Raw genomic sequence first — 19,770 nt, 5'->3', positions numbered from 1 at the left:
TATATTACATAAGAGATACCGGAACCGAATCTGGAATACTGTAAAAAGAGTACAATTTGCTTGTGTTTATTTCTCTAGCGTTCGCCTACGGGATTTTCTCAGGCGGAAGCACCGTTAATGAATATTTATATCATTATCACGGCTTGTTTCTTCGTATGTAAAGAAAGCTTAACGCTTCTCCACTTTCGCTGTATATTTTTCCGGCTAGGCAGAGAGGCGCCAGGAAAAACGGCGAACATAATATATATCGTTCTCTAGATTTCTCCACCGAGAAAAACGCGCAGGAGCATTGAGTCCCGTCGCAATCTCGTCGCAGCGGGTTGCGATTAAATTGCCTGAATAAATTAGCTAGGATTAAGTTGAAAATTTAGGGATACTTTGTAAGAGAGAATTAAATTAAACAATCGCGTGTCCGTTGAACGTCGAAGAAAAAAATTGCATATTAAAGAATAATGCTACATTTAATCTCTATTTACAAACCAAATAAATGGACGTCAGATAACTTTATCAGAGAAGATATTTGCACAAGAAGATCTTGATCGCGAATATTGTTGCGAATAACCGCCGTTTGTTGCTCTTTACGCGTTAAGTATGTGTTGAAACAATTAATTAACTCTCAACTGCAATATGCGCTGCAGCCACACAAATTTTCCTATATGCTCGGTGAAACTTTGTGGATCTGCCGATCTCAAAGATTGGATCGTTAATACGAGCTCATTAATCACATTCTAGGCGGCGTATGAAATTAATTTTGCGCCCCGTGACTTTTAATGTCAGCCGATAAATTTGTACGACATCAATTTCGGGAGAGTAGGTAAGTTATTTTGGCGCACTCTCTTGAGTTGATTACATCGTTTGTCTTGTTTTTATTTAACTCCCTTACCTCGTCTATTTAATGTATGTAATACAAAAATTTTAAAAATTTTACAACAGTTTATTTTTTAAATATATGTATTTATTATCAATAATTTATTGTAATCTTGAGATCTAATAATTTTTGTTATTACGTTATAAATTGATTTGATTTGTATACTAACGTGTATAGAAAGATGCAACTTATATTTTTTCGAGAATGTTAGCTGTCAGACGTCAAAGCGTTCGTATTTTCACAAGACACACGGTCGTTTATATCAGCATAAATGCATGCGTTCGTAGATCCCGCATTCATATACTATCCGTGTTTTAGGCGCGTTTCGGGTATCGCGAGTTTACGCCCGGGGTAATATCGAATCCGAGTATGGGGGAAGTCCCGGAGTGTGTAAGCTTTATGAATTAAACCCGCAGAGAGCCAAAATGCCGTGGTGTGTTTAATGTGAATCCGCTATCACAACGGGATGTTGCTCTCTCACCGAATAGAAATAATTCGCTGATGAAGCGAAATTGATACACAAACAATTAACTCTCGGTATATTTAAAAAATGCTGGAAAATATTGTTTTATATGCTTTAATATTCCGAAAGATTCGATAAGATAAATCAATGCCTTTTACGGCAATATACAATATATATATATATATATAATAATACAACTTTACAAATAAATTAGATAATCTGTATTTTGTTTGTCAAATTACAGATTATTACAACTTTATGCACAAATGCTGACATTAATACTGTTCTCGAAAATGTAATCTGATTTAATAACAGTTTTTCTTTTATTGTAACAATTTCACGTATAAATATATTTTATGTTTTTATGCGGCTAATATTATTTATTTGTATGCCATTAATTTTTTTTCTTTTTTTTTAATCAGGATGCAAAACTGAAATTTGTGTGTGAGACAGCTGATAGAGATGAATATTGGCTCACTTTGATTAGTTTAAATTTAAACACTAAATTTCTCGGAAAAGGAGTAAATCAAGACATTAGATTGGACGTAACAAGATTAATTTATTTATAGATAAATTAAGAAACACGACTGTGTTTCTGTGTTGAGGGCAGCATCTAAATTGAATCTAAAAGACGGAGAGAATATTAAAGCAGGTTTTTTTGGTAATCTAAAATAAAAGAAAAGAAGATATATCGAGAATATTAATTCAAATACTGTTTTGATTTGCATTTAAATATGATAACCTTTATAGCTAACAAACATTATGTAGACTAATTGTTCAATTAATTCTTTCATTTGCTTATTAAGAAAATATGACGTTTGAAATATATTTAATTATTATTATTGTTCTTGCGGATATATATAATATTTGTTAAAACATTTCTCTATATTTATAATATCTCATTTATATTTATAATATTCATCATACATACATCATTTATTTGCATCGTATATTGTAGTTGTCGAAATAGAAATATTTATTACGGCGAGTATGAGAGAAAGGATAAAACTTTACCTGTGCTATTGAACTTTAAGACAGGTGGAGTTTAAGGAAAACATTGAAAAATTGTACTAGAATGTGCTAGAATGTGCAAAGTCACGATCGCAAAGAGTTCGTCGGACGCGCAAATTTCCATGCGATTACTGTGCGCGAGGAGAATCACGGATGTGTATGCAAAAAGCGACTAAACGACCGCGATTAAACGAAATTAAATTTCGTCGGCGGTGAAAGCACACGCTAGATTGAGGCGTTTAATCGCGGCCATTTCATTTTTTTTTTCCACCACTGTTTTCAAGAAAACGTGATCTCGCGAATCTGTTAATCCGCTGCAACGTGCTTCATAACGCCGAATGTACTTTTGTATTGCATTGCAAAATCGCCACTTTGTTTTTTCAGGTGACAAAATTTTGTGCGGATTTCTGTGTCATTTGGCTCTTCTTACATTTTTTTTTTTTTTTTTTTAAATGTTTAGAAGTACTTTTGGCAGATAATTTTTCATTATACTTTTACACGAAAGCGCTGATGGTCACATATTATTTAAAAACGTATAATATGCGTAACTTTTTACATAGTAAACATAAAATGTAATATAATTTACGTATGTTAGAAACTAGAGAGGATATAAACGAGAGAAGTAATTATTTGTTATTGAATTTAAAAAAAAACTGTAAGCTTTGAGTAACGTTAATGAGATGCCAGGTGGCCTGGCATTTTCCGCGCATTTTCAACTTACGACTTTTCCCGGCAGCCGGCCCAGTTTCGCGAAAAGCCGTATAATTTTTTGCGAAATTAAACCGGAGATTGCGCGAGAGAGTGAGATCGTCGTGCACATCCGGGGCGAATGGCCGCGGTTCCAAAAATTCCAGCAGCGACTCCACCATAACTATAGAGCGTGAACGTCGAGAACGACGACACTTTCATGGTCTGGCTTGTTTCATAATTGGACGAAATAATCGTCGGCTTGGACAGACACCGCGACGCCCATACGTACGCGAGACAATCGAGGCGCTTTTTCTTGCCGACAGAGTGGCAATTAGTTGTCGCGGTTCGCGCCAATCGCGGCGACGTAAGTTCTCGAGCAAGTCGCGCGAGAAACACGCTACGTACATATAAACCCCAGCGTCGATCTGATGCCAGGCTGGTTGGAGGAGCTCCAATTTTCCTAATGTACGCCACGACGACTGTAGTTTCGAGTTGTGCTGCACTCGGATGCACATTCGGAGCTCTCACCTTGGACCGCCGCGGCGTCCTTTAATTCGTGGCAGAGCTCGTCGAACTTTTATTTGGCGACAAGCTTTAAGTAGTCACTCGCGAGAATTTAACCGGCTGGCCATCGTTGTTGCGAGTTTTAGTACAGTCTACTTACGTGATTGGCTATTATGCTGTCGCCAGATTTGGAGATCTCGGGAATATCTTTCGAATATATATATTGGGTTAAGTAAAAAGTCATTGCGTATTTTTGCAACAGATGGTATTAGTTCAGTTTTGGCAGTACTAGAGTCATTCACACATATGTTTGTCATATATCGTTTAACAGCTGACGGTTTAAGCTTCATTCTAAAAAAAAATTGAGCGATTTGGTTGAGTTTTCGAGATTTTACAACAAATTGAAGATGGAAGACCAAACTGTGTATTTTCGCCATATTTTATTGTTTTACTTCCGTAAAGGGAAGAACGCGCGTCAAGCTTGTGAAAAATTGCGTAAAGTTTACGGTGACGACGCTCTACAAAAACGTCAGTGCCAAAACTGGTTCAAGAAATTCCGCGCTGGTGATTTTGATCTCAAAGATGCTCCTCGGTCAGGAAGGTCCACCGAGGTTGATGACGACAAAATAAAGGCATTGATCAAGTCAAACCCACGTTACACGACACGAGAGATTTCAGAAACATTGAAGATCAGTCAAAAAAGTGTTCACGTCCACCTAAAGAAGCTGGGATACGTAAGCAAGCTCGATATTTGGATTCCTCATGAACTCAAAGAAGTTCATTTGACGGCGCGTATAAACATCTGCGATATGCTCATGAAACGTGAAGATAACGATCCTTTTTTGAAACGAATGATAACTGGTGATGAGAAGTGGATTGTTTACAACAATGTGGAACGCAAACGGTCTTGGTCCCGACGTGATGATTCGCCTCAAACGATTTTAAAAGCAGAACTTCATCAGAGAAAGGTTATGCTCTCAGTGTGGTGGGATTGGAAGGGTGTGGTGTTTTTTGAGCTCCTACCAAGGAACCGAACAATCAATTCGGATGTGTACTGTCGGCAATTGGACAGTTTGAACGAATCTGTCATCCAGAAACGTCCGAAGCTCGTCAATCGTAAAGGAGTTGTGTTCCATCACGACAACGCGAGACCACACACATCTTTGGCGACCCGTCAATAATTATTGGAGCTTGGATGGGATGTGTTGCCCCACCCAGCATACTCGCCTGACTTTGCGCCGTCAGACTACCACTTGTTTCGCTCTCTTCAAAACTCTTTGCGTGGAATAACGTTAAATTCAGATGAGGCGGTAAATCAGCACCTTGTTCAGTTTTTCGCCAATAAAGACAGGTCATTCTACGAACGGGGAATTATGAAGCTCCCCGAAAAATGGCAAAAGATTATCGAACAAAACGGAAAATATATCATTGATTGATCTTTGTTCTTTATATAAATAAATGACTTTGAAAAACATACAAAAAATACGCAATGACTTTTTAGTCAACCCAATACGTTGATGGATTACTCGCGTTAGATATGTTGCGAAAGTTGTGTCGCGATCGCTTTAGCATTAAAGGTCTTATGACATAGACAAATAATCGTGCACATGACGGAATGTATCGTATGTAATGTATTATACAAAATTTTTAAATTTTAATATATATATATATATATATATATATATATTTTTTTTAGCGCGATATAAAATTTTCTATCATTTAGACCTATCGTAAATTGTATACAAGTTTGTACAATCAATTCGAGATATGTATGTTCGATATAATTTTTCGATTGACGATGATACCTCTTCATGAAAAGTTCCGAAATTCAAGAGCCGGGCCTGTTTTTTGTCGCGATTTTCCGGACAAAACGACGCACCGTACCGACCCTCGCAAGGATTCGTATTACCTCCGGCGGTAATTCCTCTTAACATGCCCCGATTCTCGCTTTTTAGCCACGCACGTTACTTACATTACCTTGGCGAGGCTATTGTATGCAAGTAGTACTTGCCACAGATGTTTACCAGAAAAAAAAGAGAAAGTATTAAATTTCAAGGATTGCACAATTCTCTTCCCGTATTACATTCGGGTTGCTTCCGCGTTACATACACACATACATCATATAATTAATAAATAAAAAATATATGTATATTAATTTACATAAAAAGTAATATAATAGAAATAATTACAGTGAATATAAATATTATTTTAATTTAATTTACAATTTACATAAATATAATAATAACATGTTGTTTTTTTTTCTACTTGTCATTTATCGCATTTAGTAAAATTCTTCAAACTATTATTATTATTGTACAATCTTTATTAATTATTTTTTCACTACAGACTTTTTGGAGCACTTATGCGTAGTGTACTAAAGTCTGTATTAAAATGTTTAAAGAAAATATGATATTTAAAAATACTTTACTAGTTTCAAAATTTCTTCCACAAATCAAAGTTATTATCGAGAAATCTCATCTCTCTCTCTCTCTCTCTCTTTCTTTATCTAATTCTATTCTATTCTATCTTTCGCAATGAAAGATTTTTCATTTTTTTTTGTTTTTCTTTTTCACCGTCTATGAAATTCCCAATGCGACAATGGATCTTCATTAGATAGCTATTTCTTAATCCAACGAACTCTTTCTCGATTACTATAGCAGTTCCGCTAGCATCTCAGAAAATCCGTCGTTTACTTGAACGGCTGGACAAGGCGAGAAAGGGAAGTTGGATTCAACCGACGACCGTAATTTAATTCGCTGTTAAATCCACGGTTGCACATTGAATTATCGATTTGACCATTCTAAGGTAAATTCTCGTTTTCATTAAATCTTGTTCTCTCTCTCTCTCTCTCTCTCTCTCTCTCTCTCTCTCTCTCTATAGGGCGATAAAATGATAGTTCGCGCGACATGTCAATTTTTCAATCTTGATGAATATACGTTTTAAACGTTTAAAATTTATACATAGAGGAAACTTTGCCTCTCCTTACTTAAAACTCTCGTTAAACAAGGCGGACAATGGACGGCGCAGCGATTAACTTCAAGGTCGGCGTAGCCTAAAATTCGCTCTATTTGCCACGAAACACGGCTATCTTTACCCAGCGCGGTTGGAACCGTCGCGCGTACCAACAAAGGCTGAATGTTAATTCGAAACACGGGCCGCCGCACTATGACGATGTCTCGCGATATAACCGAGCGAAATATCTGAAGCCACGTGTACGCGTAGCCCTTCGCGCGAGATAGCGTCATAGCGAGAGTTAAAAATAACATTTTATGTATAAAAAGTGACAGTAAGTTGGAGTCGATTTTCCCATCGTCGAGATCTCGCACGGTGACCTGTTTTAATTACAGGAGGCATGACGTAAAATTGATATAAGCGGGGTCGATGTACGACGCGCGCGACGAACGATCCGTCGATGAAATTTTCCTATATCCCGATTGGCCGGATTAATTTAGGCAGCCATGCCATTCCGTGCCATGTCATGCCATGCCATGCCACGCCGAGCGATCAGGACGCGTGCCGCGTTTATTTTTACAGCGTGTCGGAAATAGCTGGCGGTAAACGCGCGCGCCCCGCCCGATATTATAATAGCGATGACTGGGCGCGACAGTACACGCGGGCAAGTAACGCTCCGCCGTACGAGAGCCGAGAGTCGGATAACGTTACTTCTTCTTAGCTTCGTCGTGCGTCGGTAGCCGCGGTAGTTTCGTATTTTCTCTTACGGCCGTATCATCCCTACAGTTGCGAGAAACTGAAACGCTCACTCGATTACGCGATAACTCTCTCCTTCGATCGAAAATCGCGTTGCGAGTGCGCGAGTGTCATGCCCGTAGCCGGTGTCTCTATTTCGTGAAACAAGAATATTGACAATGATTAAACCGAGCTTCTCCTTTGCGGATGTAATTATTATCTTCGTTTTTGGAATCAATCGTCAAGTCGCAAAAAGACACGAATGTTTTTATCACGTGGCAGATATCCAAGGTGAATCGTGTTAAGCAAAATTCACGTTCGATGCGTAAACGCGCATATTTATCCACGATAAAAAGGTGTCACACGCGATATCGGCGTCTTTGTTGTTGATCGTGGTCGTTCGATAATAATATGCACGTGGCAAAAAATACAACGTGGATTTATGCAATATCTATATCCTCGCTGTGAGAGACAAAAAAAAATCGTGGATTTTGCCAATGAATAAGCGTATAGACGCGACCAGGTTTGACGTTTATTATGTAAAAAAACATATAAATCTGTCTCGTCGTCTGTAATAGATCGTCTGCCGAAGCAGTTGCCAGCGAAGCAACATCTGCTTGCTATTGAAATTATCCGAGTCGAAGCGTCACTCATCGCCGCGTATAATCGGATCTAGCGGAACGGAAGTACGCGACGCGCGACATTGGTGCTATTAATTTTCACACGAGTGCTAGGACATGTGTTAGGAGCGCGTCGAAGATGTCCACTTGATACGGATGACGATTGCCGGCATGGTCAACCGGACTCAGAAAATGGTAATTAGCGATTCTAGACGCCATTTGATTGAACATTCGCGCGCGCGTTTCCTTACGTCGCCTGATTTACGACGACCGTAAACCTTTTGGCGGTTTCGGAACATACGCTTATCGTTATCGCTACTTTCGATGTTGCGGTTAGAAACACTCGACGAAGAAGCGAGTGCGATCGATTACAAAAAAAAAAGGGGGGGGGGTAACTTTACAATGTACGTATATATTTTAGGAGGAAGTGAAACATTGATTGTATTAATATTAAAATTATGTAATTTGAATGAAATTTCACGAATATTTGAAACTAATAAATTTTTACGAGGCAAATAAATTCTAGTTTACAAAGAAATTATATAATTTTTTAATATCTAAAAGAAATCACAGCGTCAATAATATACAATATTTTGAAACGCATCCACCGCGCATTTTATCGACGCCAGTAATCAACCGTCAAACAAATCGGATGAACTAGCGCGTGCGGTGTATGCGAAATCGCAAATCTCTTCGTCGCACAATTAATTAGCACGGCTGCATAATCGCGTTGCTAATCGCCGGCTAATTCTCGCGCGAACATAATTGCCGCGGCGCGACGTTGACGGGTCGCGCTCTCGCATATCGACGATCATCGTCTCGCTTGTGCTTGTGCACAGTTAATCGCTGCAACGATCCATCGGTAGGACGGAGAGGGGAAGAAGAATAGGGGAGCTTAACAGAATAGCATAATTCCGGCGCGATTAATTCCCGCAATATGCAATCGGGCAATCGCATTGCGTGCGTCAAATTTGCACGCGCGGCAAGTGCAAGCGCATCGGAATGCATCTCTGGATGCATTCCGATATGCGCGTGAGAGAGAGAGAGAGAGAGAGAATGCCGCCGCATCGCGGATCCTTTCGCCTTCCGTATCGGATCCGTTTGCGCCAACAATGAACGCGCGATCGGAATGGCACGTACGCGGCTAGACGCATAATTGCGATGATGATCGCTTTCGCGCGTTCTCTGCGAGGCCTTCAATCCCTACGTTACACGATCTACGATGTCGATAGTTTTAGGAAGAATCGATTGCTATATCTCTTATTTTGTTGTGCGGTTTTCCTGACAAATCCTCCACGACGAACATTAAATCCTTTGATTTACCTGTTGATATCAGGAAATTAATCAAATGCGCGCTTTTTTTAATTAAGGATAAATATTGATATATATCAATATGACGTAACGTTCATCAATAATGATATTTTCTAACATAAGTATAAATCGTGATGCGTTGTAATCTATATACCAGGTATATAAATATGAAACCGGAATTTGCCCATAGCTGGCCCTAGCTGTCAGTGTAGTTACCGTCAAACCGCGTTATTGGCGCCATTTTCTTATTTTGACATCTGATAAAGATTTTCAACTCACAACAATACAAGTTTCATACAACAGCATAGTTTTTAATAGCGTCGAACATGTCGAATTTTATGCCTGGAAACTACGATTTGTGGACAGCATTGATTTTCTGTTACCATTTGAAGAAAACTGCTGCAGAATCGCATCGAATGCTTGTCGAAGCTTACGGTGAGCATGCTCTTAGTAAATCACAGTGCTTTGAGTGGTTCAAAAAATTCAAAAGTGGCGATTTTGACGTAAGAAACGAAGAACGTGGAAGAAGGGTGTGATCTATTATGAGCTGCTAAAACCTGACGAAACCGTTAATACTGAACGCTACCGACAACAAATGATCGATTCGAATCAAGCTTTGCGTGAAAAACGACCAGAATATCAAAAAAGGCAACACAAAGTGATTTTGCTTCATGATAATGCACCATCACGCACAGCAAAACCGGTCAAGGAAACGATTGAGGCGTTTAGTTGGGAAATACTTTCGCATGCGGCTTACTCACCAGACTTGGCTCCATCCGATTACTACTTATTTGCATCGATGGGACACGCACTTGCCGAGCAGCGCTTCACTTCTTACGAAAATGTACGAAAATGGCTCGATGACTGGTTTGCCTCAAAGGAGCAACAGTTTTTTTGGCGTGGCATCCACAAATTGTCAGAGAGATGGGAAAAATGTATAGCTAGCAATGGGCAATACTTGGAATAAAATATTTTTTATCATTTTCATACAATAAACGTGTATTTTCTATACAAAAATTCCGGTTTCATATTTATATACCTGGTAATGCGTATCCAAAGGCACTTCGTTGAATCGTTATCATTCGATTGTATCAAATGTAAACGTATCGTAATACGCTGACACATTTAGAGATGCGATAGGTCGCAGTGCGAGAACGTGTTCGTCTGGCATATTATCCTACGGCTTACTTGGTTTCCGATCCCCGATTAAAATGGTTTTGTACATTCCGGAGGGTTGTCGATAATTACGTTGCACGATCGCGCGCGTGAAGGATCTTTACTGTTTGCTCTCCTGCAGGAAATCCGTGTTACTTCATTAGATGTATAATCCTCTGGAAATCGTGTTAATCATACACAAGCTTTCCACCGTTTCTATCGACAATATATTTCGCGTCAGACTCTTATTTATTATTACACAATTATTCAGATTCTTTATTCTTATTCATAGGGAATATATGTATGTATATAAATTTTTCCGAATGCTTTTTTTCTTCTCTTCCTTTTTCTATGATATATATTTTTTTCACTTTAATTTACTTTGACTTATCTTTTGATGTACCATGACGTGCAATTTAAAAGCCAGGATGTCATCGATACTGATTCGCGTGACCGATCTTTTTTAATTATCCCATCGTTGCAGAATATTAATACAATGTTTCGCGTCGACGCTGCCTAAAGTTAATTAAACTACGAGGTCTTTTAAAACGCTCGACCAATAACGAGTTTCTTTGCCAGCCAAACGCCATGCCTTTCAGAATTTTCCACGTGCATCGATTTATAACGTCGACTTGTAACGAGATAAAGTTTACGTGAAATTAATCAATGAATAATTCGAAAGTAATCTATTCTCATGTGATGCTCAAAATCAATTAACCGCTTAATCTCTCCCTAGTGTAGGGTTTAAGTTCCCCACGCAATTAGGATTGTAAATCTCTCACTGTTTGGCGCGACGTTAAACTATGCAGCCTATATTCTCGCCAGAAGAGAAAATTTTCTTTCTATGAGATTTAATAAGATTTTTTTTTTTTTTATCTCTCCGACAACGCTGATATTTGACAATTCTTTGGTAAAGCTTTAACTTTGTTAGCGATTTAAAAATGAATAAACATATTTTTCGCACACAAATGCACGCGGGCTTTTATAAAGCTTATACAATACTTTTTGAAGATGCGAAGGAGTAAAATAACGCGATGCGTACGCGTTTATGATTTCAGGTGAATGGCGATGACGACTGGGAGTACGAGGAGATCGTTTTGGAGCGGGGAGGGGCGGGCCTAGGTTTCAGTATCGCCGGGGGCACCGACAATCCGCATTACGGCAACGACACTGCAATTTACATTACTAAGCTCATACCGGGCGGCGCCGCATCCGCGGATGGCCGCCTGCGTGTCAATGACACGATACTGCAGGTGAACGATGTGTCCGTCGTCGACGTACCGCATGCGGCCGCCGTAGATGCGCTCAAGCGGGCCGGCAACACCGTCAAACTGGTAAGCTTCGTCCCCCACAATCCCATTACGCATAATACGAACGCATGTACCTGTTCCCATTGCGACCCTTGTCTCGCTTGTCCCATCGGCGAGCTCGCTTGCAAGCACTTAATCGATCATATACTGGGTGGCCCATTTTAATCCATCTAGTCGAATATCTCAAAAACCAAGCCCGGAAGAGAAAAATGTTTCAAACAATAGTTGTGTGACTTCAAGGGGGCCATAAGATGGTGACAATGATTTGACCTTGGAAAATCATTTGAAGATCATGTGATGGTCAACTTTAAAATCTTAAATGGAAACCCCCATTTTTTATTTAATATTCTTGTAACTGACATCGAGAGCTTTCCAAAACACTATAATAAAGTATTTTTTTATTAAGTACTTTTTGAGTTATTTTATACTTTAATCTGACATATTTTGATATAAAAAATAAAATATTTCGTAAAATATTCAGTTTTCGATCATTTTACCGTAATACTTCTATGTACAGAATAATAAGACAAATTAATTAGTGCCCAAAAAAAACAAATAATTGTTTAAAAAAATACATTGTAAATAATTTTCTTAAAAACAATTTTTTTTATTATCCTAATTGATTTGTCCCATTATTCTGTACATAGAAGTATTACGGTAAAATTATCAAAAACTAAATATTTTACGAGATATTTAATTTTTTATATCAAAATATGTCAGATTAAAATATAAAATAACTCAAAAAGTACTTAATAAAAAAATACTTTATTATAGTGTTTTGGAAAGCTCTCTATGTCAGCTACAAAAGTATTAAATAAAAAATGGGGGTTTCCATTTAAGATTTTAAAGTTGACCTTCACGTGACCTTCAAATGATTTTCCAAGGTCAAATCATTGTCACCATCTTATGACCCCCTTGAAGCCACACAACTTTTGTCTGAAACATTTTTCTCTTCCGGGCTTGGTTTTTGAGATATTCGACTGGATGGATTAAAATGGGCCACCCAGTATATCCAAATTGAAAGCTTCTATTACAGTAAGGGTATAAAAAAAAATTCAACGTACACCATTTTGTTTTTGGGCTCTAGCTCTCCTATCTAAAAATTTCAAATAAAAATATATAATTCCAGATATTCACTAGAGACTATCTCCTTAGATTGTTTCAATCTTTTAAGAGATTGGTTTTTAAAACCGATATAAAACTACTGAGAGAAATCTAGTCGTGCAAATATAGTCGTGTTAAAAAAGATAAAGATAGAAGTGAAATAGATTAGAAACTTACAAATATATAGAATAAAGTAATATTACTTAAAAACCCTGCTTTTCTTTTAAGTAATGTGTGATTATTTTGATTAAGATTATATATTTAATTAATTTTTCGTCAAAAGAAATCACATAGCAAAAAAGCTTTCGAACTTCAAGAACTCTCAATGTGGCATATAAATGAGCAACTGATGCATAAAATATGAACTTTTTATGAATAAACTAATTACGCGATCATCAAGTTCTTATCAACTTGGATAAAGTGCATTACTTAATTGCTGAGGAATAGAATTATATCGGTTTAAGAGACCTACGTTTGTGTATCTTGATATATCTTTCCTCTATATATTTCTATTAATATGCATGTGTATCAAGAAATGCATGTATAAATTTTTTTTTTATAAAAAATATTTTTTCTAAAAATATATATAAATTATAAAAATATATATAAATTATTTGAAATCGATAATTCAAGATATACAATATTTGTTGATTCACACGCGCACACATTATGTACTTATTAAAAAATGAAACACAGTTGTCTCGCACAGTGATATTTCTAATTAATAATATATTGCATCTTGTGAGTTATAATATATGGGTTACAATATTGAAAGAAACAAATGCAATTTTCTAAAGATTAACGTTAACTTAACGCATTAACCTACCATATGCGTACGCATGCAAATGTCAAATCCGAATTTAATTGAATCGCAGGTGCGTTAGAACGCGGCACGTTATTACACACTACGATCCCATATCATATCGTATGCGCATCTCAAGTGAGCAGATTTAATTGCGCGACGAATGTGTCGGGAATAATTGAATTGCAAATGTTGTAACGCGTGTGCTTTCTCCTGTTAAACTCGCCTTGCGTATGTATATTCGATTTCTGAACTATCTGCCGATAGTTAATAACCGAGTGCTTAATTAACCGTACATTAGGGGCAAATGTGTTATCAGTATATATGTATTATTGCTGTTTATTTAAAAAAATTGCATCATTCATCAAATATAAAGAAATATTGGCGATATTTCACCGTCTTTTGTGTATATTTTGTAATGTCATTTAAATCATTTTGTATGTCGTTATATTCGTGTACTTTTTCGCAATTTTGTTTCCTCCCAAACTTTCTTCGTTCGTCAAAGTGCCTACGTTTTTTTTTTTTTTACCGATGTCGTTAATTTCACGGCGACATTTCGAGTCGCAGAAAGTTTCGCGGGATTGACGGTCTTTCCCCGATTCCATATTTGTCATAAAAACGCATCGAATATCTTCGGCTTACGCTTGAGAAAAGTCCCGAAGCGACGATCGCTCACCCGGGCCTTTCAAGATTCTTGTAGCCCGGCAAAGTCGCCGTGGGATAAGGAAAAGTTTCGATGGGATCGTTCGTTACGCGTCTCTCGGATATACGTTAATGTCACTTTTCGATGAAAAAGAAAATTCCCCAGGTAGATTGTACTGCTGTAGCTTCCTTTTCGAAGGAAGAAAAGAGTTGATGAGAGTTTGGCATAAAGATCTAAAATATCGATCGTGCTTTTGTTTTATGAAAATTTTAATCAAAAATTTTCCTAAAATCTATGAGATTGTATTTTTAGTTTTGAAAAATTCAAGTGAAATAACATCGGTGCTGATAAAATGTTTCGGGAATGACGACTTTTTCAACGATTGCCGAAGATATCAGAGGCGTCCGAGGATTCTCCGCGTGCTATTTAACTCTTCCAATCTGGAAATAACGATGAGAAACGCATAGATTACAGAATATGGAATATCCTAAATATTATTATTTTAGATATAAAATCCGCTTCGCAGATACTCCTCGTTTCTCGTAAACGCATCTTTAATGCAACAATACGGCCGTTGAAAATAAATCTGATTTTGTACAATCTGGATTTATGAGTGATCTGCAGTGAAATTTAATTCATGTAAATTATTGCATCCAATTTTAAACAGTTTTTAAATTTTTACAGTGGAATAATCATTTTCCGTTACAGAGATTGCAATTACGTAAAATAATGGACGTTTAATTTACTGTACATACCAATATATCTGTTAAGTTACATTATTCTTACTCATATTTGTAATCGTCGTTTTATATATTATAAAATCAGTGATTATAAAAATAATAAAGAAATATTTTTCTCCTATTTCAATCCTAATAAATATTTTAGTCGTTTGTATCATGATAAAATGCATCAATCGGTAATCTCGAAACATTTAGCAGTGCTTTCCCCGTGCAAAGTTTAATTAACGTACTGAGCCATCTTAAACGGGGATATAAACGGCCCTTTAAGGAGAATTGTGTCGAACGGGAACAAATCCACTTTATAAATCTCACCGGGTAAACGAGAGTAATTCGAATGGTTATATATCTCCGATCAGCTATCGAGCGGGCATTTAATTACGTGAATTCATCGTTACATCGGAAATGAAAGAGCGCGTGGAGCTCCTTTTTTAAACGCTTCTCAAACGAAACGAGTATTATCGTACAATATTTATATTTAAAAGCGTTGAATTTTCTAAAATTTTCTCGTATTAATCGGCGAGATTTTTTCGAGGTCGTGCTTAATTAATGCTATGTTGGCGCATCGATTTTCAGTATGTACGTCGACGGAGACACACTCAGCTAATGGAGATCGAGCTTATCAAGGGTAACAAGGGCCTCGGCTTCAGCATTGCCGGCGGTATCGGCAATCAGCATATACCGGGCGACAATGGGATTTACGTAACCAAAATCATGGACGGCGGTGCCGCTCAGGTAGACGGTCGTCTCGTTGTCGGTGACAAATTAGTGGCTGTCAGGAACGCTCTGGTGAGTAAATCTATTAAATCATTTTTTGCGAAAATTTATGTTTTGTCGAAATATCGGGGTATAGCTATTATATTTTATCTGGATCAAATTATGCGTTGCAAAATACACGATACGCGTTGAATCGCGCAGCACGAACACGTCTCGTTTCGAGGTAAATAGATTGAAATATTATAAACTCGTTTATGTTTTGGTCGTTTTCCGCAGTTGAAGAACGGCACATGTGTCTGTAGAAAAATAAAGTAGCCAACATTTTTCATTTTAAAAAAGCGACTGCCCTTTCATGTTGATGATATCTTCTTTTCTCTCTCCCTCTCTCTCTCTCTCTCTCCCTTTTTCTAGTAAAAAGATAAATGTAGAGAGATATGTGTAAATAGATTGCGCTGCTTTCCAAATATCATAAGTAATTGATCGAGTCCCTTTCCCGCGATAACATCGTTCGGTTTTGAAAATAAGCGGATTATTTTATAATGACGCACGTGTCGCGCGCGTTACATATATATTACTTTTTTAGATTGCTGTCCAAAGAATGACGATCAATAATACGTTGAGAGGCAGTAATATTCATATTATTGTATTATTTGAATAAAATATAGACCACGAGAAAGTTTTATATTACTGTCGTTTTCAAAAAATCTCACCCTTGTAATCTTTAAAAATTTTATAATAACAGGAAGAATTGGGGCTATGACATGTTGGTATATTTCAAGGGGTCGCCAAAAATATCGAGAAAGTATTAAGATAACTTCGATTGCTGCTTCAATAAAGTTTGATGATTCGATCGTGAATCTTCTACCGACTTTGAAATACAATTCAAAACAAAAATAAAAGTGGTCTTTGCTTCGAAAGCGTAAAAAAATTTATATTTGCGATTGGAAAACGCGCATATAAATCGTCATGAAAAGAGAAAACGTGAATTGTAATATTTTATATTCGAACGAGTTTGAAAACCATTTCGAGTTTTATAATTACTCTGGAAAACGTCGGACTTACTCGCTAAAACTAATTACGATCGATAATTACTTTGTCACGTGGAAGAATAAAACGTAAACGGCAAGAAAGTTTTGGGACACTGTCCCATAAACAGCTGGATTGTGAACAAATTTTCATACCGAAAATTTAATTGCGCTCCGATGATCCACTCCCGAGGTGTCTCAATTATAAATTTTACATTTTTTATAATCTGCGAAGAAACTCTGGATATGTTCTATTGGATTGCCAGAAATAACAAGAATATTTTTCAGCAATCCCACAGAACATGTCACAAGTTTTTTCCAACTAATAATAAAATTTTAAAGTTTATAATGCGGAGATTTCTCTTTCCTTTTTAGAGTGGCTCAAAATTCGATTAAACTTTCGATATAGAAATTTTTTCAATCTTTTTTCTCGACAGATCGAGCAATAATGTAATTACAAATTTGATTTTTTAATTTTGTTAAAGTTAAAAAAAAAATTATTTTATCCCAAGATTTTTACGTTTTATTCTTTTATTTATTTCTTATATCGATATATTATTTTGTAAAAGATCTAATAAATTGTGCGTAACTAAGTTCGAAGACGAAATTTCGCGAGAAGGTTGAGAAGTCGCTCGGATTTCGTTTAATCGACAACCACCGATGGTTACCCTCAACGTAGCATGAAAAAGTTATGACTTTCAACATATTTTCGTTATATAGAAAAAGCGAGAGAGAGAGAGAGAGAGAGAGAGTCTTTCGATCGATTTATGCGCACATTTTGCACTTCACTTTGCGATAGTCATAAATCAAGTCAGCCGACTAGTTCGGCGATAGCTTTAATCGGCGCTTTTTTGGCGCGGCTTGCAAAAGGGGTGCCTTAAAGGTAGTGAAATCGCCGAAGCGAAAAATCGTAGACTAGCGAAAGCTGCCGCCGGCCATATAACGCCAGTTGTATAACGCTTATGAAAGAGCTATCAATTACTTTGGCGGCGTCTTGGAAAACCGCTTTAATAGTAATCCGCTTTTCTTATCCGCATTTTAATCGTCGATTTTTCTGGACAACGCAAAACGATTTTTTTTTTTTCTTTTATCTCACTTTATTGTATCATAATTTTATGCCTCTAAAACTTATTTAGAAAATGTTATATATAATCATTGATATAACTATGGAAATATAGTCCTAAGGTAGTTGTATAATAATTATTCTTCTTAATCTTATAATTTTATTTTTTAATATATTTTTAATATATAACATATTTTTATTTTTTAATATATATTTTTTAATATATATTTTTTAATATATAATTTATTTTTTAATATATTATTTAATATATAATATATAATTAATTAATATATGAAAATTAAGTTCCATCATAGTTAAAGTATACGTGTTTATTATATATTTATTACATATATATTTTATATATATATATATATTATATTTTAATATATTATATTATATTTATTATATATAATATATTATATTTATTATATATATTATATATATTTATTTCTATACTGTTGAATTTTAAGTGTGACGCTACCAAATCGCAGATTAAAAATCCACTAGAGACCATCGCGTTGCAGTTTCTGCGCTAATCGTCTTTCAATGCGCATCAGCCCGGTAATAATCGCGATCGATTGTCTTTAATGTCTCAAGAGAACAATTGCGGTGAATGAAAGAGGAAGGAAAGAAGGAGGGAGACGAGAGAGAGGTTGACAGGGGAAAATCAATTATCGAATGCTCACGGTATTGTGATCGAGTCGTTTGTGTATGTCGCACGACTATGCCTTTGTATCTCAGAAACAATCTCTTCCTTGCCGATTTCTCGATAAACAAAACGGAAAAGTAGAACTTTTCCCAATGAATGATAAGAGAAATGAATAAATCGCGTGGAATTAATACGAATGCGAGCATAAATGCAGAAATGTATCTTCTTGTTCGTTACATCTATATTTTATTCGACTTTTTGCGACGCGATTTCTAATGATTCATTCTATATATAAATTCGTTGACAACGCGTTGCTTTAAATTTCGATCTACGAAGAAATAGATGCTTGGCAATGTTTCAAATAATTTCTTTTGTCCTTGAATCGTCAATGAATCAATGTTAAATGCACATGAACGAAGAAGAGCACATATCACTCAAATCGTACCATATTGGTTTCAGCAGGGCGATAAAAATCTGGAAAACGTGACACACGAAGAGGCCGTGGCGACCCTGAAGGCGACTCAAGATCGCGTTGTACTTCTAGTTGCCAAGCCGGAAAGTGGAATCGTACCTCCGCCTCCTCCTCCAATAGCAACGGACAATTCTCTCTCGCCTCAGCCACGTAAGTAGAAGTGAGATTGATTATAATATCTCATAAAATTAAAATACATTTCAGGAATTCTATTAAGATTAAATAGATCTTATAAATTAGATGTGATATTTGAATTTATATTTTTTAAGGTATTCTGATTTTTCATTAATTCCTCTCTCTTATAATAATGTCGTTTTGAAGACGAAATGTTTTTATATAATATAAATGCAAAGCCTGTAATTTTATTTTTCGTTATCGGTAATTTACGCCGAAAATCGGTGCGATTATACCGGATTTAATAACCGACATTGTAGCACTATCTTTGTCGTCGCAATCATATCTTTCGCCATCGCTTTTCCATCGCAAGATCTCGATTGAAATAATAATTACGGCCTTCTATTAATTATTCAGAGTCGCTTGAGCGACGCGTTGTTATTCAAATGAACCGTCGACTCCCATCGCCGCGACTTCCCTGCCGACTGGAAAGGAACACGGATGAAGCTCCGGTCCTGTTTCTAAGAGGTGCGGAAATGAATTTTTGATCCGCGAGTCTTTTCCGTCCGCCGGGCTTTACTCGACGATCGGGCCGTAACTTATTCATCAGCCTCGTAAAATGGAGCTCGTAAACACGCTTCGAATCGCGCGCACTCCCGCGAGCGGTCTTATCTCCCTTTTCCCGTTTATCGCGTTACTTGCTACGAATGCGGCGCACCACGCGTCTAAAATGTCCGATCGGGGAAATCTCGAGAGTGCAATGTTAAAATTCGATGTTGCGGAAAAACGCACGGACGAAAAAGAGTTTCTTTAGCCTTGCTCGCA

The 19,770-nt window shown here is 36.8% G+C and overlaps 1 protein-coding gene across 26 annotated transcripts in view; it reads left to right on the top strand.

The window, feature by feature from the left end:
• The window catches only part of Dlg1 (discs large 1), a 502,336-nt gene that overhangs the window by 415,889 nt on the left and 66,677 nt on the right, over positions 1-19,770 (top strand). For 25 of the 26 annotated variants that reach the window (XM_070304049.1, XM_070304045.1, XM_070304048.1 and 22 more), the window contains 3 exons: positions 11,368-11,643; positions 15,482-15,694; positions 18,819-18,981. In XM_070304049.1, coding sequence (XP_070160150.1) covers positions 11,368-11,643; positions 15,482-15,694; positions 18,819-18,981 — 652 coding nt within the window. The remainder of the gene's footprint in view (positions 1-11,367; positions 11,644-15,481; positions 15,695-18,818; positions 18,982-19,770) is intronic. The other variant, XM_070304036.1, reaches the window with a different exon arrangement.

Source organism: Polyergus mexicanus, unplaced genomic scaffold, assembly GCF_030449975.1.
Source record: "Polyergus mexicanus isolate NDT 795.1 unplaced genomic scaffold, iyPolMexi1.0 SCAF_11, whole genome shotgun sequence".
Taxonomy (NCBI): Eukaryota; Metazoa; Arthropoda; class Insecta; order Hymenoptera; family Formicidae; genus Polyergus; species Polyergus mexicanus.
This window is presented reverse-complemented; position numbering and strand designations above follow the sequence as displayed.